Below are 25,918 nucleotides of genomic sequence, written 5' to 3' on the forward strand. Positions count from 1 at the left end.
CAGCGTGTGCCGTTGTGCTTTCGTGGGCCACCGTGTGGCTTCTGTCATGTAATTTTTTCAAGGCACAGTAGTTGATTTGGGAGGATGATGTGTGACTTGTGGAAAGGTAAAGGAAGGGGAAATGAGGGCATTCACCATTTTACACTGAGAAAAGATGTATGATTATATCTATTTTTGAAGTAAATACTGTGGAGCTGCGTGTCAGGGTTAGGGAAAATAGCACAGGAACATCTGCACGGGTCTTAAACAGTGGTCCTATGCTACTAGCTCAGTCAGCTTAAATACCGGAGACAAGTTCTTCAATTGCTCAGTCCTTTTGGCAAGAATTATCACAATACATATGGTGAGCTATAAAATATTTCTACCCTTAGACCCAGGAATCCCTCTCTTAGTTCTTTCTAAGGAAGTAATTAAACAGAGGGGAAAATGTCATATACATGAAGATATTCACTCCAATAGCATCTATTATAGAAAAGTAGAAACTGAAATAACTCTATAAGGGCATGATTTTGTAAAGTATGGTATATTAATCTGATAGAAAATGATGAAGCTATTTAACACTGTTCATATGAACAGCATATGGAAATACGAAAATTGATACCGTCGAAAAGATTATAAAAGAGAATTACAATTAAAATGAATTCAAATTATGAAAAACATTGATACGGGTTAACAAATTATGGAAGATACTAAAAAATTCAAAATATCTGTGGCAAGCTGAGAAGGTTATGGGTGATGGTTTTCCCTTTTCCCTGAGCTATGCACTGTCAATACTGCAAAAAAAAAAAAAAAGAAAAGAAAGAAAAGTTAGTCATAGGGCAAAGGATTGAGACCATTTAAGATTTTCTCTGTCACAGTAAAATGCTAAGATTTAAGATAATAAAAAATCATAAAGAAAATGTCAAGTTAAAGAGGATTGTGAGATTACGAGAGAAGAGGCAGTTCAGAACAGTGGGAAGGCCTAGGACTAGAGGCAGACAAGCCTGGGCACCTTTTGGTTGATCCCTCAGTTCTCATCTGGGAAATCAGGAAAAGAAAGCCAGCGTTTCAGATTTGTTATAAACTCTTGAAAAAACATACATGTTATGTTACTTTATATACGTTAAATGCATGTTACATTGTTTACGTCTAATGAATTTAAGCCTCTATTTTTGAAGAGTATATGTAAAAAGAAATAGGAAAAGCATGTGTGTTAATGGGGGTGGGATGGAAAGGAAGCAAAGTACCTTACAAGATACTACAATTATACAAAATTAATGCATCTAGGAACCAAAATGTTCACTGAAAGAGGTACAAAATAGAAGAGAAGGAAAACTCCTATAATGTTAAATTTAAATAGGAAGTATCATTATGAACTTTTTAAAAGTATATTTCCCAGCTCTTTCCACTGAAAAGTTACCCTGGTAACAATGAGCCAGTGCCTAGTTCCTTGTTTCCAAGCACCCGTCCCAAATGTAAGGAACCAGAACTTCTTTGAGAAAAGAGTAATTTTCTGGTCAGAAGCAGGACAAATCCAAAGCGAGCCTGGAACATCTTATTTACCAAAAGCAAAGAGTACTCAAAGGCTGAGGGTACAAGCCAGCTTAAAGGGACTCCCACTGACCTCACTGGGACAATCTGAACAACTCAGAGAACACAGTAATAGATTACAATGGACTGAATTTAAAATAAAGAATTCCATGAGTTTATACTGATATAAAAAATTAAGAGAGAAAGAAAAGGGAGTGGAGGGAAGAAAGCTTTTCTTTACTGAAGAATGGCAGACAATAAATAGAGGACAAACAAAGAGTTAGAAAAATCACTACTTTTCAAACATCAATGTAATAACTGATTCAGAAAAGGATCACCATGGATGCCAAAACGAGTGGGTCAAAGGCTGCTTGGGAAACAGGATACCCATGGTGTCATCCATGCCGGGACGAGGTACCTCCTGAGGAGATACAATAGGTAGTAGAATCTTTCCTAACCTGCACCCCAAAATCTATCATGAATCCAAGTCATGAGGAAACAATCAGACAAGTCCAGAATGCGGGACCTTCAACGAAATAACTGGACCTGGGTTTTAAGTCAATTTCATGAAAGAACAATAAAAGGCAAGGCTCTGTTCTAGATTAAAAGATATACAACAACTAAATGTAATATAAGAACTTTGATTAGATCCTGGATTTAAAAAACAAAAGGCAATGAGCCATTTGAGGTGGGGAGTGAGGGGAGAGATCTGGTACATTTTTAAATAGACTGGATATTATATATTTCACACCACTGTTAATCCTCCTAAGTATGATAATGGTAAGAAGAATGTTCTTATTCTTAGAATACAAACACTGAAGTATCTTGATGCCTGCAATTTATAGTTAAATGGTCCAGCCAAAAGAGGAAATGTGTGTGCATGTGTAGAAAGTGTATGTGTAAAAAAAAAAAAAAAAAAAAAAAAAGGCACACAGGTGTTAAAAATGTTAACAGTCGGGCTTCCCTGGTGGAGCAGTGGTTGACAGTCCGCCTGCCAATGCAGGGGACACGGGTTCGTGCCCCGGTCCGGGAGGATCCCACATGCCGTGGAGCGGCTGGGCCCGTGAGCCATGGCTGCTGAGCCTGCACGTCTGGAGCCTGTGCTCAGCAACAGGAGAGGCCACAACAGTGAGAGGCCCGCATACCACAAAAAAAAAAAAAAAAAAAATAGTTAACAGTCAATCTAGATGAAAGGTATCTATTGGGCATTCACTGAATTCTTTCAATTTCCTGTAGCTTAAAAAATTTAACTATCAAATAAGAAAAAAATGATCTTAAACATTGAATCTGATAATTCATATTGCACATGAGCTTGGTCACACTTCTTCTGAATCTTGTAAGCACAGAGTATGTGGAAGCAACCAAACTTTCCTCAAAAAAAAAAATATATATATATATTTGCTAGAATAAATCTATGTTCTGTCTAGCTTTAGCCTGAATGGACTACTGTGAAATATACCTCTGCCTCACCCTGCACCTCCCCAGAGAGGTCCTGTGAGGGAAGGAAGACCTGCTCATACATGACATTTTCCTATCAAGCAAAGAATCCCACCTTGGGGAGGTAGAAAACAGAAGTAGCCCAAGTAACTGCTACTGGAACAAACAGAGACAGTATAATCCAGCAATCTGCCAGCATATTACAAGACGTATAACTGCCAATTTCCTCTGCACCCCCCTTCCATCTGCAAGACTTTCACTTTAGAGGAGGTTACTTCCATGCATGATGGAACAACAGGTGCATAAGCAAGAAAAGGAAGGTGCTGGTAAAACTGAGAGCATTCGCACTGCAGCACTGGAGTTTACTTTGTTTGCATCTCAAACCCACGCATGTGGGAAAATCAGACACAGGACCCACAGAGAATGTTCAGAGCTAAAGAACACCACCCCAGAATGGCAGGTGGCTTAATCTATCAAAGAGGGTGCTGGCACGTGGCAAGGCCAGATGGCTGGATCTACTACAGTTTATATACAGAAGGCTACTTTTTATATATTATACTTGGTTATTAGGGGACACTGGCGGTCGTATTACCAATATTTCGGAGCCCAAAATTCTGCACTTAATGGTAAAAGCCAACTGCATTCTTTTTGTTTTGTTTTGTTTTGTTTGCGGTACGCGGGGCTCTCACTGTTGTGGCCTCTCCCGTTGCGGAGCACAGGCTCCGGACGCGCAGGCTCAGCGGCCATGGCTCAAGGGCCCAGCCGCTCCGCGGCATGTGGGATCTTCCCGGACCGAGGCAAGAACCCGTGTCCCCTGCATCGGCAGGAGGACTCTCAACCACTGCGCCACCAGGGAAGCCCCAACTGCATCCTTATACTTATACTTAGGAATGACTCATTTTTAAAAATGTAAACAGAAAAGACTGGTAAGGGAAAAAAAAAATCCAAAGGCATTTTGCAAAGTGTCCTATTTAATTTTAGATGGTCCAGTGTCTCTCTTCCAGCTTGGGCAGAATGCCCTTCTTGGGGATTTGGAATCATTATTCTGTCTGTTAGATTTAGAGCATTTAATCATACGTGACATTTAAAAGTTACTTGAGCAGAGAGAAAGACTGTAGAAAAGTTCACAGAGCTATGTTTTAAATTTACTCAATTTTTACAGTGGCCTTCAAAAATACCAATATACTACATACACTTGAGTACATCTTCACACCATTCAACTACAAGAGTTGTGAAACTATAAACAGTTGTTTAAACTATGTCAAGAAATACACATATAGAATCCCCAACTGTGATAAGAACACTGAAGGAAATGTTAAGGGTATTATTTCTAAAATAACGTGTTAATTGTAATAGGGAGAGAAAATGCTCTTAAGAGATGGGAAGGTAAACACTGACTTCCTAATCATTAAAGCAACAGAAAGCTGTTTCAAACAAAAAGCAATTAAACGAGATAATTAAAAATAAACATACCCATCTTTGGTCTGATCCACCACACCACTTAAAAGTTCCACAGTCTTTGGATTAGGCTGGCTTCCTCCAAAAATATTCAAATATCGAACGACGAAGTCATTGGGAGACATGAAAAATTCACCATTTTTTTCAATGTTTGCATACTGTTTAAAAAAAGAGAGAAAATATATTTTGTTCTCAAAAGTATATAACCAATATGTGAAAAAGCGGAGAATGTTCAATGGATGAAATATCAGACATGACAATATACTCTTCACAAGGACAGTTATTTCCCATCGCTCCAAATAAAAAGCAAAACCCCATTAAGTTTGCCGAGTTTTATTTTTATACCAGCGGTTCTCAACTGCAGGCAGCTTAGCCTGACTGTCCAGCTTACATACAGCAATGTCCCCCATAGCCAAGCACAACGCACAAGGACGAGCCTTCTCTGTACGCTACCTGACTTTCTGGGGTGGAGTTCTCTAGCTCTGAGCTGCCTCTGTTTTCACGTTTCCTCACAGGGGACATCTGGCAGTGTCTGCTGACAATTCTGATTGTCATAACTTGGGGGGAGGGGCAGAAGCAGAAACTGGCATCTACTTGGTACAGGCCAGGGATGCTGCTAAATATCCACAGTGCACAGGACGACCCTCCACCCCAATAACAGAGTCACCCAGCCAACTGTCGACAGCGCTGAGCTTGAGAAACCCAGGTTTACAGAAATTTAGGACAACTTTTGTCTTGTTCTTTAGCAAGAACATAGTTTGTTTTTTTTTTTTAAAGTAGAATTCTGAAATCATGAATGAAAACAACCCAATTCTTTTGCCCCCTTTCCTGTTTCAAAGGCAATAACGTTGAATAAAAAAAAAAGGATAAGCTGGAAAGCAAACTGTTTAACAACATGGCTGCTGTGAGATTTTATGGAAGCAGGTAAGAAATGCTGCTGTGGTTAGTGTCCTCTCCATTCTAGAGCAGAAATGGTTAACAAGAATAAGGTGGCGGGATTTCCCTGGTGGCCCAGTGAATAAGACTCCACACTTCCACTGCAGGGGGCACAGGTTCAATCCCTGGTCAGGGAAGTTCCACGTGCCGCGCAGTGTGGCCAAAAAAAAAAAGAGATTAAGGTGGCATGTGATGCTTTTTCACAGCATTCCCCCAGGTCTTGCCTGCAAGACGTTCCAGTTCACATAAGTGGAGCCTGCTCATTTCTGTTCTGTGGAGGACCGGGGGCTGTGGGAAATGCTGAGAAACAACATGGGGATCACACATATCCCTGTGGAGCAGGGGAGGGCCTCTTGATCCTTGGGATCAAACAGTGATTTGGGGGGTGGAGAGATGAGGACCATGAGCTACAAGAAGAGAGCTAGTTGGGTGACAGCAGCCACAGTGATGGGAGAACACAGTGAACAGAGGTGCAATGAGAGCATCTCTGTTCCCTCTGTAACTGCAGTCAATCCCAGTTAAAACTGTTTTAAAAACTCACTTGTCAGGGCTTTCTTGGTGGTGCAGTGGTTAAGAATCCGCCTGCCAATGCAGGGGACATGGGTTTGATCCCTGGTCCGGGAAGACCCCACATGCAGAGCAACTAAGCCCGTGCGCCACAGCTACTGAGCCTGTGCTCTAGAGCCCGAGAGCCACAACTACTGAAGCCCGCGCACCTAGAGCCCATGCTCCACAAGAAGAGAAGCCACTGCAATGAGAAGCCCGCGCGCCACAACTAGAGAAAACCCACGCACAGCAACGAAGAACCAATGCAGCCAAAAATAAATAAAAATAAATTAATTTTAAAAAAAGTCACTTGTCATTTCTACATTTCAGTCATTCCAATGTGGGATAAGCTCTTGGTTAGATACTCAGTTATGTGCTTTAGAGTCTGTCGGGCCTGGGCTGCAGAGAGCTCTGCTTCTGCCTCTGCCTCTTACCACCTGTAGGGTCTCAGGTAAGTAACTAAAGCTTTCTGGGCCTCTGGCTCCTCACCTGTAAAATGGGGATAACAACACTACCTGCTCTTAAGGTTGATACTAGAAATAAATGAACAATCATGTAACGCACTTAGCACAATGCCCTACACACAACAGGTATTTTATAAATGTTCTAGATTATTGGTTTTTGTTTAACATTTTTTAGCACAGTACAAAAGAAAACCTCAAAGACGGCCCACTAATCCTACTATTCTTCAGCTAGCAATGAATTTGGCTTTTTGCAAACGTAGAAGGATTATACTTTGATTTTCCTAACTGAGGCAAAACAAGACAGAAATATAAAGGAAATGTCACTTCTAATTACAGCAATCCTATGATTTAGAATTATACCTATGTGCGCTTATAGTAGTGAATAATTTATTATTTAAAAACACAGTTTAACTCTTCTCCCATCAGTAGACATTATTAGATTACTGGATTATCTCCAGTTTTGGGTATTTTTTTAAAAAGCTAAGGTAACCAGCTTTGTATGTAACATTTGTCCAAATTCCTGGCAAATTTCAAAGGCTACACTCGAGGAAGAGAAATTGTTGAGTCAAAGGAGAGCATCTTTAAGGGTCTTGATACTTATTAACACACTGCTCTCCAGAAAGATTGTATCAATTACAGTCTCACCAACGGTGTGAGAACATAGCCTTTTCCCCCTTTGTCTATCATACTTGTTGTAAATATTTTTCGAGTTTAATATTTTTATATAATTGAGGCTGTAGATTTTTATCTCCTTTGCAATTTCTTCCATTACTTCTAAGTTTAGAAACTAGTTCTTCCTCATCTCAAGAATAAATATTCACCCACGTTTTCTCTTAGCTTTTCTTGAATAGGTTTATCTTTTACCTTTAAGTTTCAGTACATTATCGGTACTTTGCTTTTCTATGTGGTCTGAAAAAGGATCCTCCACATTGAGTCTTCTACTTACTCTCCTGGTTGTCCTAGGATCATACATCAAATCATCCTCTCTTCCCCCATTTAGGATGTAATGTTTACCACATACTAAATTATCATATGGTCACCAGGGAAAGCCTTGGCAAGCAAGCCCATCTTCAGTACCACTTCTGATCAGTTGTCAATGGCTTCCTAAGGTCAAGATGTACTCTGACCAAACTCCATGGGAGAATGCCAGGATGGGCTGACAGCTCCTGTCATCACTGCAGCAGGAAATGTTTCAGGTCTATCCTAGGCAGTGACCTGTCTACTCTTGCAAGATTACATGCATCTTAATTGCTATAACTAGAGGGAAAGCTCTGCCAGGACAGGACTTTTTCCCTTTCTCACTGCTATATCCTCAAGTTCCAGACTGTCGCCTGGAAGATGGTGAAACATGTTCAATAAACATCTGCCGAATGAACGTGAACTTACAAAACAGAAATAGAGTCGCGGATGTAGAAAACAAACTTGTGATCACCAAGGGGGGAACGGGGGCAGGGATAAACTGGGAGACTGGGATTGACACATACACACTACTATATATAAAACAGATAACTAATAAGGACCTACTGTATAGCACAGGGAACTCTACTCAGTACTCTGTAATGACCCACATGGGAAAAGAATCTAAAAGAAGAGTGGATATATGTATATGTATAACTGATTCACTTTGCTGTACACCTGCAACTAACACAACATTGTAAATCAACTATACTCCAATAAAAATAAAACAAAACATTGCATTACTTTTCTCCTGCAAGTCTTCTTGGCCATAATCACTCTGATTTTCCCCAAATGATCTTTAGAATCACTGTCAAGCTACCGACCCCTAAAAAAATTCCACCGAAAATGGAAATTAAAACTACAATGCGATACCACTACTCATACACAAGATAATTAAAAAGAAATAACCAATGTTTGCAAAATGTGAAGCAAATGTAACTGGTGAAGCACTTTAGAAAACTGCTTGGCAATATCTACTATAACTGAACATACACGTAAGCAGAGACCCAGCAATTTCACACCAAAAAACAAAAACCCCATGCTTTAGCATTTTAATGTCCACAGCAATATTATTTTGATAAGTACTTTGTTACTTGTTTTCTGGTTGTTTTGTATTATAGTTGTTCTCTGTTCTTTTCTTCTTCTTTTAGTCTTGTCCCTTGTTGTTTGATGATTTTCTTTAGGGATATATTTGTGTTCCCTTCTCTCTAGTTTTTGTGTATCTACTGTAGGTTTTTTGATTTGTGGTTACCATGGAGTTCATATATGTTGACCTATAACTATATCTACTTGTTTTCAACTGATTAAGTCATATAAGTTCAAACACATTCTAAAAGATCTACATTTTCTATTCCTCCCTGCCACATTTTGTTTTTGAGGTCATATCTTACATCTTCATTCTGTCTCTTAACTCTTTATTGTAGTTTAGTTAATTTTACAATTTTTGGCTTCTAGCCTTTATACTGGCTTATTTAAGTGGCTGATCTACAGCCTTTACTATATACTTGCCTTTACCAGTGGGATTTTTCCCTTCCTGTAATTTCTTATTGGAGCTTTTTCTTTTTCACTTAAAGGCGACCCTTTAATGCTTCTTGTAAGGTCAATTTGGTATTGATGAACTCTTATAGTTTTTGATTGTCTGAGTAGCTCTTTATTTCTCCTTCAATTTTGAATGATAATCTTGCTGGGTAGAGTATCCCAGGTTGTAAGTTCTTCCCTTTCGGCACTTTAAATATATCATGCCACTCCCTTCTGGCCTGCAAAGTTTCTGCAGAAAAATCAGCTGACAGCCTTATGGCGGTTCCCTTGAATGTGGCTTTGTTTTTCTCTTGCTGCGTTTAAAATTCTCTACCTTTATTTACCTTTTGCCATTTTAAGTGTATGTCTTGGTGTGGGTCTCTTTGGGTTCATCTTGTTTGGAACCCTCTGTGCTTCCTGTACCTGGATATCTGGGAAGTTTTCAGCCATAATTTCATCAAATACCCTCTCTACTCCTTTCTCTTTTCTCCTTCGGACCCCTAAAATGCAAATGTTAGTACACCTGATGTTGTCCCAGAAGTTCCTTAAACTATCCTCACTTTTTACAATGTTTTACTTTTTGCTGTTCTTATTGGGCAATTTCCATTACTCTATCTTCCAGATCACTTATATGCTCTATATCACCTCATCTCTTGTTAATTCCCTCCAGTGTATTTTTTTTTCATTTCAGTTATTACATTCTCCAGTGCTGGCTGGTTCTTTTTTTATATTTTCTAGTTCTTTATTAAAATTCTCACTGTGTTCATCTATTCTTTTCCCCCGTTAAGATTCTTAGTACTAATGCTTTGAACTCTTTATCAAGTAAATTACTTATCTCTGTTTCATTACTGGTTTTTTCCCTTGTTCTTTCATTTGAAACATTTTCCTCTGTCTTCTCATTTTGTTTAACTTTCTCTGTCTCTATGAAATTAGGTGAAACAATTACCTCTCCTGGCCTTGAAGGCATGTCCTTGGAGCATCCATATGCAGTCTGCACGTGCCCAGTGGCTTTGGTGGGACAGCTAAGATCTGATGTGAGCACGGGCTGCGTCTTCTCCAGGGTGTACTGGCAGCTACCGCCTTGGTAGGAGGTGGAGCTGGAGTTGGAGGGGCTAGAGCCAGAGCCATGTGCAAGCCAGGGCTTCTCCGCTCAGTGGTCATCACAGCTCTATTGGGGGTGGGAGCTGGGTCTCTCTTGGGTATGACAGCAGTCTCTGCCTTGGTTTGGGACATGGCCAGGGCCTGAGGGCTTTAGGGGTGCATTTCTGTGCGGGTTTCACTCTTTCCCCCATGTGTGTACCTTGGGTAGAGGCTGGATCGGGGCCAGAGGGGTTGGATCGGGGCCACAGCACTAAGCTGGTCCCACCCCACAGCAGCATTATTTTGAATAGTGAAGAAATGGAAAATAACTCAAATGTCAACAGTAGAATATTTAAATGAACTGTGGTATATTCACACAATGGAATAAACTAATACCAACTACACATGACAACATGCATGAATCTTACAAATAAAGCAAGAGTGAAAGAAACTAGACACAAGAATACATATTGTATTATTCTATTTATATAAAGTTGAAAACCAGGCAAACTAATATATGGTGTCAGACAGCTAGTTACTCTTGGAAGGAGCGGGTATTAACTAGGAAGGGCATCAGAGGGCTTCTGAGGTGCTGGGTACCTGGGTGTACTCTGTGAACATTCATGGAGCTGTACATTTATGATTTGTGCACTTCATTTAACCCTCAATAAACAGTTGACATTTAAAAATCTCAGATATTTTACCTGCCTCATTTTTTTAGAGGCGATAAATCATCTCTTAAATGTAAGAACATGTTAATTTGGACACAAAGAACACAGTTTTCTGCAGTTTTAAAAATCAGCTCATCACCAAGGCTGGGGTGGTCTGCCTGTGATTAAAGTAAACATGTCAAAGGTTTTCTTTGGATTGATGGAAAGAGGGTCCCTGTCAGGGGAGTGGACTATACCTTACAGCTACCACATCTTTGAAATGTTATTTAATCCTTCTTTGGTAACAGATTTTACAAATGACCTGAAGCTTCTCTCCCTTACAATTTTTGGAAGTTTTAATATGATCAAACATATATACTTATAAAATGGGAAGGCTTTTAGGATTCCTTGCACAACCTAGTATAATACTAATTGTGATGGTTAATTTTATGGGTCAACTTGACTGGCCAACAGGTGCCCAGATTAATAATTGTTTCTGGGTGTGTCTGCGAAGGTGTTTCTGGATGAGAGTGACATTTCAATCTGTGGCCTCAGTAAAGTGGATTTTCCTCCCCAATATGGATGAGCTTCATCCAATCCATTGGGGGCCGAATAGAATAAAAGGTGGAGGAAAGAAAAATTCACACCTTTTATCCTTCCCCATTGCTTGAGCTGGGACCTGTCTTCTCTGGCCCTCAGACTGGGATTTACATCATCAGCTCCCCTGGTTCTCAGGCCTTCAGACTGGGACTGAATTACAACACAGGTTTTCCTGGGTCTCCAGCCCGCAGACAGTATATCATGGGACTTCTCAGCCTCTAAAATGGATGGTGTGAGCCAATTCCTCATAATAAATCTCATTAGATAGATAAATAGCTAGAGCTAGAGATGGAGATATCTCCTACTGGTTGTTTCTCTGGAGAACCCTGACTAATAAGCCAACTGTCAACATGAAGACGCACCACCACACCCAATGAATACAGTAGCAAAGGAAAGGAATGTGTCACTACACTGTATGCTCAGAGGCCAGGGGGCCTAACTGGCCTGCTCACCACTGGTGGAACAAAACAGTCTATCAACTGTGAACACACCAGAACTATAATCATCCAGCCACCCATGTTTGCCACAAATCATTCACATCTGAGGGCTGAAGGGCAAATTCTCCTTGACTGTTTTCTAGCCACAGAGAAATGCTGTGCACACCTGATCACTACGTCTGACCATTCTTCACCCCGATTCCCTGTTATGGTGTGGAATAAAGTATAATTAAGAATTTGCATATGGATCAAGTATTTTGTTATTAAGGAATTACTATTAATTTCATTAAGTGCACAGTGATATATATTATGGCCATGAGGGAAACTGTTATTATTTGGAGCTGTATGCCAAAGTATTTCGGCTGAATCATGGTGACAGCTAACTTACACTGAAATATATCATTAAATATATATATGAAACTATATGACAGATATTAATTTAAATTAAGTGGTGGTTCTGTGGGTGTTTACTGTACTACTCTATTTTCTGTATTTTTATTGCTGCTGCTGTATTTTTTTAAATAATCTGAGTTGACGTCATAATGTGGAGAAATGAAAACTTCCATACTCCCAAAAACGTGTACTGATACAATCTTCTTGAAAGGCAGTCTGCCAAGAACCAAAAGCCTTAAAGTGTTGTAAACCCACTCTTTAATCCAACGATGCCACTTCTATGAATTTATCCTAAGAAAATGCTAGCTATATGCAAAAACGTAGTTTCAAGGGTATTCATTACAGTGGTGTTAATGATAGCAGAGCAGAGAAGACAAGTAAACATCCAATAATAGGGAGTGGCTAGATAAATTATGGTAAAACAGCCATATACAGTAATATGATAGCAATAAAAATAATGCAGGAATGCTTTCAATTATAGAAAAAGGTATTCATAACATCTTAGGTGAGGGAAAAAATGGATACAAAATGGTATTTTTCCTCCTGTTAAGGAAAATAATTATATTCATATACAGAGACAAAGAAACAGGGAGAGGGAAATGGATACATGTATATATAAACATATAAATATATATGGATCACAACTTACATTTCTTTATACACATCTGCCTTTTAAATTTTCAAAACATAGGAACTGTTTTGTCATAAGAAAAAAGTTTTTCAAAGAAGGATTTTTCCAATTTTGCCTACAAACATTTTTTAAAGTATATATTATGCTTTTGTTGACAAAGAATAAAAGATCGGTCATTTTCAACCAAATGGTCCTTCAAAATGTCTTTAACTTGCCCGTTCTCCATTCTCCCTGCTACCAAAACCCTCATCAAGTTATTAGGGTCTCACACCACAATTACATCCGTCGCTGCCTAACCCATGGTCTTGCTGCACCAATCAAATCTCAGACCCACACTCCATGTCGCTGGATAACTCAGAAAACCTTCAATGGCTTCCTATTGTTTAGCAGAAATAGCAAACTCCCAATTCTCTTTCTAATTTTGTCACCCACACACTGTAATACTTGGCAGACTCCTCGGCACAGAGTTGAATTTAAATAAACATTTGAAGAATGAGCAGGAATCCTTCAATCTGGAGGCTGTTTGCTCCCAAACCCACCTCCAGGCCTTCCCTCCAATGTGGTCCTGTTTCCCAGAAGCCTCGACTGCCCTCCTCAGTGCCTGCCCAGCTCCCACGCGACCCCGGGGCTCCACAAATTCCCTCTCCAAGGAGCCTTCTCTGACCTCTCCCCACCACAGGGACTGCTCCCTCCTCCCATTTCCTGTGGCATTTGCTTTAACCACACAAGTGACCCTTGACTGTGCTGACTTAAGACTTTTTTTTTACCTTCTGCATGCCTGTAAATCTGGTCTCCTTTTTCTGCACATCCCACTCACTGCGAATTTCCATGGGGTTTTATTTAAACTGTAAGCACTCAAATACACACCTGTTTAACATGAAGCAGCACGGAAAGTGTTAGGCAGAGGAAAACCCCATGTCAACGTTTAGGTTAGAAACAAAACTGACTACACCTAGACCTCAACTTCTACATCCAGACAAAACATTACCCGCCACATATCACTAGAAAAGCCTGCATAAAAAAATTCAAACACCTTAGGCTGGGCGTGCTTTATGCCAAGTTCCACCCTGCCTACCATTCTAGTACCATTGCCTAAGACCCTATGCTGCAGGCCACTGCCACACCTGGCGCTCTTAGAGCTCTTTGCTTTGGTCATGCTATTGCCTTTGCCTGGAACGGTCTTCCTTTGCTCCACAACCCTCCTCCACCTTCTCCATCTGATAAATAACAGCTCAAATATCACCACCTCCCGCAACTTTTAATGACCCTCTCTAGGAAGATGTAATTAGCCCCACATCATCTCCCTGCTAATTAATGCTACATAATGCAGGTCAACCATATTATTTTTTTACACTTAAACACACACACAGTGAGGTAGTTAAGGGCAGGAGCCATGATTTATGCATCTTTATATCCCCAACACCTGACACTGTACTTAACATACAGTAAGCAGCTTCAAAAAACGAAGTGGAATTGATTTTAACTCTTTTCAAAAAACTAAAATAAGACAGAATTGGGCCCATTTTAGCCCACCAGGACCCCTCTTTCCTTATCTGTTTTGGTTCTGCTAGCTCTCTCTGCTCTTCACAGCTGCCACTCCCCTGTTACCAGCACATCTGGTCCAAAGGGTACAGTGAAGCTTCTCTCCACCTCCCCTAAGCTACAGAAGAATCATCTAACTAGTTTAGCAGAGAGAAGGTTGGGATATTTATAAATAAGGAAAGTCAGGAAAGAGTCACAGAAAGTCAGCAAAGCAGTCAGGTTTACAGCATGCTCACAGCTGATCCACGCTTAACTGAAAAGCCCAGCCCCAGCAGAGACACGCCTGGTCCAGCCCCCAGGCGCCTCTCTCCCTATTCTTCCCCCATAACAGCGTCTGCGGCAGAGAGTAAACAAGAGATCCTCAGCGTGCGGAGCCAAGGTGGATTTGTGTTGGTACCACACTACCCAAGCCTGATGAGATCACCCGAACCTCTGCCAGATCCACAATCCCTTCCAGAAACTGCTGACCACTGTTTTCTTCAGGGACAGTTGCCCCACATCATCCTCTCGGACTCTAAGTCATATGGAACTCTCACTCAAAAGCCATGTAGTCCCAGCCACGCCAAGAGAAGGCAGCACTCCCCTATCTGGCCCCAAAGATTCCAGCCCAGCCTTCCGGCCCGCTGACGCAGAAGCCCCACAGGTGGCTCTCCAGAACTCTGCATGGACTGCTACCCTCGTTGGGTCTACCTGACCAATCTCATTTGTCTCCAGTAAAGACTTGCCTGCTACTGAGATGTGGCAGCTGGAAAAAAGATACGTTGTTCCAAAGCAGAATCTTAACCCAGCCTCACCAGCCACCACGTGCCATCAAAAGGTGGGCACGGCTTTTACATGGAGCCTTTGCACCGGATCACATCAAAAGACCAGTAAGTACCCAAGATGCACCATCTACTGAGACACTCTAAGTTGTTCCCATTTCCCGTCAGAAGGATGCCCACAGCTATTGCTGGTTTAGAAAATGGGAAGTACACAGATCCTGAGTTCAAGGAATGATTATGACTTTGCCAGCTAGAGTTAACAAGTTTTATGCATCTCTCTAGGCTCCTTAGCAACCCACTCATGTGCTCTTCTGCAAGTGGTCTTCCAGAATTACATCATAAGAGTAGACCTTAAATACACACCTTTAAAATGTCTATGGTTCACTCATACACACCTCAGCCCAATCATGGGGGGCCCAACGTGCACAGCAACAAACACTAGTCTAGGTGAGAAAGAAATGTGTTTCTGTTTTCTGGACTTTCGTTATCCAGAATTCTTTTCCACCTTAGAATCTCTACACTGTATTGACCTTTCTGGGCAAAAACCAAATTTATAAAGAATTCTGCTTTCTTATATATAATACAATCCACCTTATAAATTTTTTTCTCATATTTTGCTCATATTTTTAACCATTTTCTCTTGGAGTCCGTCTCTTTTTTTGAATTATTTAATTTCAAGCATTTACTGTATCGATATCTGATGCATATCACGTGCATATCTAATGCATATCACTTTCAAGTAAGTTTTTTCACTGAATCTTTACAAATTTTTATGACATTATGAAAATGTTCATATATCAATATATACAAAGTAGATTGAGTAGTATAATAAACCCGGTATTCCATTTCCCAATTGCAAAAATTACCAACATGCTGCCCACTTATTTCTCCTACCTCACCAAAACTGGGTTATTTAAAAGCAAATCTCAGATATCATAATCTCATCTGTAAATACTTCAGTGTACATCGCTAAATGAAAAAGACTCTATAGTTCCCATATTCGGAATACCATTACCTGGCCTAAAAAATCAATTAATAACAATTCTTTAATATCAAGTAATCCTGTCAGTATTCACGTTCCTTGATTCCTCAATTTTTTAATAGTGACGCAGTTTGATGGGGAAACTGATACTCACAGAATTAGTAACTTCCTAAGCCATGTATCTGATACATAGCAGTATAATAAGTTTCTCACTTGAAGGCTTGATCCTCTTTACAGCTACCTTTTCACCATGTTTAGAAAAGGTCCACATATATATTTTTTTAAATTTTCTTTACAAAAGCGGCCTTTTCCTTCTTTTTTTTCGTACTTCATTGCCACTTAAATAACCTTAAAAGTGGTCCCGTGTTTGGGACCTGAGGTAGGCTTTTATTAGAGTATTAATCACTCAGTGCCTAATATCACAAAGTAGGTGCAAGCGTAAGGAACTAAGGAGATAAACTTGGGTGCTGTCTGTTGTAATGTAGTATCTACTATTACTCATACTGGGGCCTCCTCAAGGGCACCACAGTTGAAGTAAAATGATATGATGACGCTAAGAGCAACAACAATGCTCTAAGGAGAGACAAGGCTGGTCCCCTTTGGATGAAAGAAGGATTACTGAGATGTTTACGAAGAGCTTTAAACTTCTTAGGAGGAAAAGTATTAGTATCATCAAACTGCACAAGTCAACCCTGGAAAGGTAAATGGGTTGTGAGACTAAATCCCCCCCCACCCCCCACCCCCCCCCCCCCCGCCGCCCAGGCAACTCTGTTTCAATACCTAATACCGTGTGAGACAAAAGAAAGTAAAACATAAACCATGCAGCCATCACAAACAGTCGCCTACAAGTATCTGATACATTTTTAAAAATAGATATAACTGTAAAGGATCTCTTTTACACATCTTAAGATACTTTGGGGGATTTTTTAAAAATATAACAATGAAATTAAGAGCTGCTCAAAAATAATCTTCAAAGTTACAGAACACAAATCAAACAAAAAACAAAATAGATTCCTTTATACTGACCTTCAAAAATATTGTTCTAAGTTCGGCTGGATCTGCTCTCTTGGTTAAAGCCACCTATAAATAAACATAAAAATGTTTATATTATTAGAACAAAGCTGAGAAATCAAGCTAGCAGACTGAAAGAAAATAAACTCCAGGTTAGAAATCAGTGGATTTCATTTTTACACTTAAAGCACTAAATTTCCCCAGTGCATAAACTACTCTCTGGATTTTAAATTAAGACTCCTTATGTGGCTTCTAGAATGATAACATTCCGTGCAAGAAACCAGTAAAGCTCCTAATATGTAGTGTTTAACATATACCATTGTTATTCCAAAATGAATAAGAAAAAAAAGAAAAGTTGAAACAGAATTGTAACCACCTGGCATTTTAAACTACACTCCAGAGTGACCCACACCTTTCATAGGCGAATATTAAAGTACAACTTGTTCGTTAACTATGTAAGAGAACATAGTTCTTAGAGAAGTTAGTGAGCAAGGCAAACAATATTAACAGAAGGGAATTACTTCCCACAGTTCCACAATGGACGGGTGTGAATGCCCAGCTATCTGGTCATGCCAAGCAGTCTCCTCCTCTCCCCTACTTTTAAGAAACCAGAAGTCTCCAATTATACAGCACTGAGAAATATAACCACTGTTTTGTAATAACTTTAAACGGAGTATAATCTATAAAAAATATTGAATAGCAACGCTGTACACCTGAAACTAATAATGTAAATCAACTATACTTCAATGAAAAAAAAATCCTAAGTCTCCATATGTATGACTATTATTTACCACATTCTAGAATACAAGGGGCTATGGTTAGCTTTCAGAGCAAAGTTTGACAGATTAGCTCAGAATAGGTGTTGTGCTTAATTCTCCAGCCCACAAAGTCCAAAAACATCATTGGGGAAAAAGAAGACAAACTTGAACATGGCTGCCCCAGGCCAACACAAAAGAGTCCTTATGTGGAACCAAACAGTAGGCTTATTCAGCGTCCCATCACCCCATCCTGCTGGCAAAAACCGTCAGGAGACTGAGTTCTCACCAAGCACAGTCACCCCACGATACAGCCAAGGAGGAGTTCCTGGAACCACCCCAATACTGGAGCCATGTCGCTATCCATGGGGAGATTTATGCAAATTGTTCTAAATCCTTTCTGTGTGTTTGCAAAGGCTCTTCTGAGACCTTTGGACAATGGGTTCTCTGTCTCGAAATATGTAACTGCCTGAGCTTCTTGGCCTGCCACTGTCAGGAATAATTTTATTCACTAATCACTGGAATAGGAGAGGTAGTTTTCCTGAAACCAGTTAGCTGGTCACCTTGTTTCCCAAAGCAAGACTGATAACTCTTAACTTCAGCTGAGTACTTGTAACCACTAATGCTATTTTTATCCATAAGAATTTGTAATCTCTTTAAAATCCTCAATTAGTGAGTGTTCTTTGCTGTTCAATTAACGAGAAGAAAAAAGACTGCTAACCAACCTATGATTGATGATAGTGCTAAGAGTCTCAGAAGATCCCCTCCCTTTGGGTCTATATTCTGAGAAAGGTGGCGTAGGACAAACACTATTGGAGAAGATAAGCCAGCATGAAATGCCTCTATCCTCACCTTTAAGAGCAAAGAAATTCCCTTCGAGTTCTGCATCTCAAGACCGTTAACAGTTTTTTAAAAGGCCTATGGTGACCCTCAGCACTTAATTGGGTTTCCTTTTAAAAGCAAAGGTAAGTTTCCACAAAGTGAACTATTCTTGCTCCATCTGAATAACACATCCTTTAAAATCAAATTAATTCACCATGCCACACACTTCATAAAGCCTTCCCTGGGCAACGCAGTTTTAGAGTGAACTTCCCCCGCCCTAAATTCCCACAGCGTTCTTTTACTTACTAATCCCAAAATGCACCACCAGGACTACACCTCTGTGAGAGAAAGAAAGCTTTCACTCTGTAACTCTCCCAGGGTGGAAGGCACAGGAGAAAACAATCCATATAGTGGCCCAGCACTTTTAAGTCAGGTCACCTGATGTGTACAGAACACTTCATAGTTACAGTTAAGTTACAGTTACACTTAAGTTACAGTTAGACATGCCAGCGTTCTGAAGGTGTACTGAGATGGAGTCTTACCTGGTGGCAAAACCAGGAGCTAGCAAGTTCTGTGAACTGGAAAAAGGGAGCCAAGAAATGTAGCCTCCCTTTTTAAGCCAACTCAGAACACCTGCTCGGCAAGCCCACGTTGCATCACCTGACAATCCTTAGTTCATTGGGCTTCTCAGAAGATTCATGAAACTCTAGATTTTTTCCAAAAGGCTGATTTTCATTATTTTATATACATGTATATATTTCTCATATACTAATAGCATGTAAATATTTACAGATACTATTCTTACAATCTGATTGCCTGATTTGCTTTATCATTACTCTTCTGAATTTGCATTTATAAGAATAGATGCCACCATTAAAACAAAATATTTATATCAAGAGATTTAAATAATTTTCAAACACAGGGAGTAAATCACCAAGAAGAAAAAGGATTATTGGCAGATGACTATGAATTATCACCATTTACTACTTAATTCAATAGAGAATTTTATACAGAAGCACATAACATTCACACCAAGTGAAGGTTAAGGGAGAAGGGGGGAGAACTGGAAAAACTATGCAGTATATGTTTTTCCATAAACTGGGAGAAGTTAACCTTTGTTTAAAGACAGTATAGAAATTTCAGGTCAATTCCCCAAATCTATGTTCCACGGGGCAGAATCTGAAGAACACTGAATATGTAAAATTTTTGATAAGACAAACATTATAAATAACAATAGCATTTGCAAAACATATATACTAACTAGGTACATCCCAAATACAAAAATAAAAACAGCCAAAAATAACATAACTTCAATGACTGGTTTAAAAGGGGGCCAGTGGGAAGTATGGCAAGGAAAACCAGAGAGATAAAGTGTGAATTCTGTGCTCTGCAAGTGAACCCTGACTGATACAATCAGTAACTCTAAAAGAAATTCCCCCCAAACACAGTTACCATTAACTGGAGAAGAAAAAAAGAAAGAGGGGTCTCATCACATTTAAGAAAAACAATTCTTCATTGACTTCACTGAGTCACTCATTCCTCATCCTACAGTTTCCCTACATTCTAATAAATGAAAAGCAGATCCGAGCTTCAAGATGGCAGAAGAGTAAGACGTGGAGATCACGTTCCTCCCCACAAATACATCAGAAATACATCTACGTGTTTAACAACTCCTATAAAACACCTACTGAACGCTGGCAGGAGACCACAGACCTCCCAAAAGGCAAGAAACTCCCCCATGTACCTGGGTAGGGCAAAAGAAAAAAGAATAAACAGAGACAAAAGAATAGGGACGGGACCTGCACCAGTGGGAGGAAGCCGTGAAGGAGGAAAGGTTTCTACACACTAGGGAGCCCCTTCGCGGGCGGAGACTGCGGGTGGCGGAGGGGTGGGAGAAGCGTCAGAGCCACGGAGGAGAGCGCAGCAACAGGGGTGCGGAGGACAAAGCGGAGAGATGCCCGCACAGAGGATTGGCGCCGACCAGCACTCACCAGTCCGAGAGGCTTGTCTGCTCACCCGCCGGGGCGGGTGGGGCTGGGAGCTGAGGCTCGGGCTTCGGTCGGAGCGCAGGGAGAGGACTAGCCGCGTGAACACAACCTGAAGGGGTTAGTGCACCACGGCTAGCCGGGAGGGAATCCCGGAAAACGTCTGGAGCTGCCGAAGAGGCAAGAGACTTTTTCTTGCCTCTTTTTGTTTTGCAGTGCACGGGGAGGGGGGGATTAAGAGCGCTGATTAAAGGAGCTCCAGAGACTGGCGTGAGCCGCGGCTAACAGCGCCGACCCCAGAGCCAGGCATGAGACGCTAAGGCTGCTGCTGCCGCCACCAAGAAGCCTGTGTGCGAGCACAGGTCACTCTCCACACCCCGCTTCCGGGGAGCCTGTGCAGCCCGCCACTGCCAGCGTCCCGGGATCCACGGACAACTTCCCCAGGAGAACGCACGGCGAACCTCAGGCTTGAGCAACGTCACGCCGGCCTCTGCCGCCGCAGGCCCGCCCCGCACTCCGTGCCCCTCCCTCCCCCAGGCCTGAGTGAGCCAGAGCCCCCGAATCAGCGGCTCCTTTAACCCCGTCCTGTCTGAGCGAAGAACAGACGCCCTCAGGCGACCTACACGCAGAGGCGGGTCCAAATCCAAAGCTGAATCCCGGGAGCTGTGTGGAGAAAGGGAAATCTCTCCCAACAGCCTCAGGAGCAGCGAATTAAATCTCCACAATCAACATGAGGTACCTGCATCTGTGGAATACCTGAATAGGCAACGAATCATCCCAAATTGAGGAGGTGGAGTTTGGGAGAAACGATATACACATGTTTTTCTCTTTTTCTCTTTTTGTGAGTATGTGAATGCTTCTGCATGTGATTCTGTCTGTATAGCTGTGCTTTTACCATTTGTCCTAGGGTTATGTCTGTCCATTTTTTTGGTTTTTCTTGGATTCTTTAGTATAGTTTTTAGCGTTTGTTATCATTGGTGGATGTTTTTTGGTTTGCTTGCTCTCTTCTCTCTTTCATTCTTTTTTTTTATTACTTTAAATTTTTTTCTTAATAATTATCTTTTATTTTTTATTTTAATAACTTTATTTTTTCTTTCTTTCCTTTTTTCTCCCTTTTATTCTGAGCCGTGTGGATGACAGGGTCTTGGTGCTCCGGCTGGGCGTCAGACCTGTGCCTCCGAGGTGGGTGAGCCAAGTTCAGGACATTGGTCCACCAGAGACCTCCCAGCTCCATGTAATATCAAATGGCAAAAGTCTCGCAGAGATCTCCATCTCAACCTAAGACCCAGCTCCACTCAACGACCAGCAAGCTACAGTGCCGGACACCCCATGCCACACAAGCAGCAAGACACGAACACAACCCCACCCATTAGCAGAGAGGCTGCCTAAAATCATAATAAGGTCACAGACACCCCAAAACACACCACCAGACATGGACCTGCCCACCAGAAAGACAAGATCCAGCCTCAGCCACCAGAATACAGGCACTAGGCCCCTCCACCAGGAAGCCTACACAACCCACTGAACCAACCTTAGCCACTGGGGGCAGACACCAAAAACAACGGGAACTACAAACCTGAAGCCTGCTAAAAGGAGACCCCAAAGACAGTAAGTTAAGCAAAATGAGAAGACAGAGAAACACACAGCAGATGAAGGAGCAAGGTAAAAACCCACCAGACCAAACAAATGAAGAGGAAACAGGCAGTCTACCTGAAAAAGAATTCAGAATAATGATAGTAAAGATGATCCAAAAATCTTGGAAATAGAATGGAAAAAATACAAGAAACGTTTAACAAGGAACTAGAAGAACTAAAGAACAAACAATAAATGATGAGCAACAGAATAAATGAAATTAAAAATTCTCTAGAAAGAATCAATAGCAGAATAACTGAGGCAGAAGAACAGATAAGTGACCTAGAAGATAAAATAGTGGAAATAACTACTGCAGAGCAGATTAAAGAAAAAAGAATGAAAAGAATTGAGGACAGTCTCAGAGACCTCTGGGACAACATTAAATGTACCAGCATTCGAATTATAGGGGTCCCAGAAGAAGAAGAGAGAAAGAGAGGGACTGAGAAAATATTTGAAGAGATTATAGCTGAAAACTTCCCTAATATGGGAAAGGAAATAGTTAATCAAGTCCAGGAAGTGCAGAGAGTCCCATACAGGATAAATCCAAGGAGAAACACTCCAGGACACATATTAATCAAACTATCCAAAATTAAATACAAAGAAAAAATATTAAAAGCAGTAAGGGAAAAACAAATAACATACAAGGGAACCCCCATAAGGTAAACAGCTGATCTTTCAGCAGAAACTCTGCAAGCCACAAAGGAGTGGCAGGACATATTTAAAGTGATGAAAGGGAAAAACCTACAACCAAGATTACTCTACCCAGCAAGGATCTCATTCAGATTCGATGGTGAAATTAAAACCTTTACAGAGAAGCAAAAGCTAAGAGAACACAGCACCACCAAACCAGCTTTACAACAAATGCTAAAGGAACTTCTCTAGGCAGGAAACACAAAAGAAGGAAAACACCTACAAAATAAAACCCCAAACAATTAAGAAAATGGTAATAGGAACGTACATATCAATAATTACCTTAAATGTAAATGGATTAAATGCTCCCACCAAAAGACATAGACTGGCTGAATGGTTACAAAAACAAGACCCATCTATATGCTGTCTACAAGAGACCCACTTCACACCTAGGGACACATACAGACTGAAAGTGAGGGGATAGAAAAAGATATTCCATGCAAATGGAAATCAAAAGAAAGCTGGAGTAGCAATTCTTATATCAGACAAAACAGACTTTAAAATAAAGATTATTACAAGAGACAAAGAGGGACACTACATAATGATCAAGGGATCAATCCAAGAAGAAGATATAACAATTGTAAATATTTATGCACCCAACATAGAAGCACCTCAAAACATATGGCAAATGCTAACAGCCATAAAAGGGGAAATCAACAGTAACACAATCGTAGTAGGGGATTTTTTAAAAATCAATTATTTATTTATTTTTGGCTGTGTTCGGTCTTCGTTTCTGTGCGAGGGATTTCTCTAGTTGCAGCGAGCGGGGGCCACTCTTCATCACGGTGCGTGGGGCTCTCACTGTCGCGGCATCTCTTGTTGCGGAGCACAGGCTCCAGATGTGCAGGCTCATTAGTTGTGGCTCACGGGCCTAGTTGCTCCGTTGCATGTGGGATCTTCCCAGACCGGGGCTCGAACCCATGTCTCCTGCATTGGCAGGCAGATTCTCAACCCACAGTAGGGGATTTTAACACCCCACTTTTACCAATGGACAGATCATCCAAAATGAAAATAAATAAGGAAACACAAGCTCTAAATGATACATTAAACAAGATGGACTTAATTGATATTTATAGGACATTCCATCCAAAACAACAGAATACACTTTCTTCTCAAGTGCTCATGGAACATCCTCCAGGATAGATCATATCTTGGGTCACAAATCAAGCCTTGGTAAATTTAAGAAAATTGAAATCGTATCAAGTATCTTTTGTGACCACAACGCTATGAGACTAAATATCAATTACAGGAAAAAATCTGTAAAAAATACAAACACATGGAGGCTAAACGATACACTACTTAATAACCAAGAGATCACTGAATAAATCAAACAGGAAATCAAAAAATACCTAGAAACAAATGACAATGAAAACATGACTACCCAAAACCTATGGGATGCGGCAAAAGCAGTTCTAAGAGGGAAGTTTATAGCAATACAATCCTACCTCAAGAAACAGGAAACACCTCAAATAAAAAACCTAACCTTACACTTAAAGCAATTAGAGAAAGAAGAACAAAAGAACCCCAAAGTTATCAGAAGGAAAGAAATCATAAAGATCAGATCAGAAATAAATGAAAAAAGAAATGAAGGAAACAATAGCAAAGATCAATAAAACTAAAAGCTGGTTCTTTGAGAAGATAAACAAAATTGATAAACCATTAGGCAGGCTCATTATGAAAAAAAGGGAGAAGACTCAAATCAATAGAATTAGAAATGAAAAAGAACAACTGACACTGCAGAAATACGAAGGATCATGAGAGATTACTACAAGCAATATGTGCCAATAAAATGGACAACCTGGAAGAAATGGACAAATTCTTAGAAAAGCACAACCTTCCAAGACTGAACCAGGAAGAAATAGAAAATACAAACAGACCAATCACAAACACTGAAATTGAAACTGTGATTAAAAATCTTCCAACAAACAAAAGCCCAGGACCAGAAGGCTTCGCAGGTGAATTCTAGCAAACATTTAGAGAAGAGCTAACACCTATCCTTCTCAAACTCTTCCAAAATATAGCAGAGGGAGGAACACTCCCAAACTCATTCTATGAGGCCACCATCACCCTGATATCAAAACCAGACAAAGATGTCACAAAGAAAGAAAACTACAGGCCAATGTCACTGATGAACATAGATGCAAAAATCCTCAACAGAATACTAGCAAACAGAATCCAACAGCACATTAAAAGGATCATACACCATGATCAAGTGGGGTTTATCCCAGGAATGCAAGGATTCTTCAATATACGCAAATCAATCAATGTGATACACCATATTAACAAATTGAAGAATAAAAACAATATGATCATCTCAATAGATGCAGAAAAAGCTTTCAACAAAATTCAAAACCCATTTACGATAAAAATCCTCCAGAAAGTAGGCATAGAGAGAACTTACCTCAACATAATAAAGGCCATATATGACAAACCCACAGCCAACATAGTCCTCAGTGGTGAAAAACTGAAACCATTTCCACTAAGATCAGGAGCAAGACAAGGTTGCCCACTCTCACCACTATTATTCAACATTGTTTTGGAAGTTTTAGCCACAGCAATCAGAGAAGAAAAAGAAATAAAAGGAATCCAAATCAGAAAAGAAGAAGTAAACTGCCACTGTTTGCAGATGACATGATACTATACATAGAGAATCCTAAAGATGCTACCAGAAAACTACTAGAGCTAATCAATGAATTTGGTAAAGTAGCAGTATACAAAATTAATTCACAGAAATCTCTTGCATTCCTATACACTAATGATGAAAAATCTAAAAGTGAAATTAAGGAAATACTCCCATTTACCACTGCCACAAAAAGAATAAAATACCTTGGAATAAATAAGACACTGATGAAAGAAATGAAAGATGATACAAACAGATGGAGAAATAGACCATGTTCTTGGATTGGAAGAATCAACATTGTGAAAATGACTATACTACCCAAAGTAATATACAGATTCAATGCAATCCCTATCAAACTACCAATGGCATTTTTCACAGAACTAGAACAAAAAATTTCACAATTTGTATGGAAACACAAAAGACCCCGAATACCCAAAGCAATCTTGAGAAAGAAAAATGGAGCTGGACGAGTCAGGCTCCCTGACTTCAGACTATACTACAA

General features: G+C 40.4%; 1 protein-coding gene across 5 annotated transcripts in view; it reads right to left on the minus strand.

Annotated features, from left to right (window-relative positions):
• Positions 1–25,918, minus strand: part of SLC25A13 (solute carrier family 25 member 13) — a 244,604-nt gene that overhangs the window by 195,779 nt on the left and 22,907 nt on the right. For 4 of the 5 annotated variants that reach the window (XR_016394318.1, XM_022586453.2, XM_089917651.1 and 1 more), the window contains exons 2-3: positions 16,928–16,981; positions 4,420–4,562 (exon numbers count right to left, since the gene is read on the minus strand). Coding sequence is in view for 4 of the 5 variants with exons in the window: in XM_022586453.2 (XP_022442161.1) it covers positions 4,420–4,562; positions 16,928–16,981 (197 nt within the window). In the remaining variant the exon portion in view is untranslated. Of the gene's footprint in view, positions 1–4,419; positions 4,563–16,927; positions 16,982–25,918 lie in introns of those variants that run through there. The other variant, XM_022586487.2, reaches the window with a different exon arrangement.

This window comes from Delphinapterus leucas, chromosome 9, assembly GCF_059928025.1.
Source record: "Delphinapterus leucas isolate spDelLeu-1000000601 "Yukka" chromosome 9, BTC_Dleu_Yukka2, whole genome shotgun sequence".
Lineage (NCBI taxonomy): Eukaryota > Metazoa > Chordata > Mammalia > Artiodactyla > Monodontidae > Delphinapterus > Delphinapterus leucas.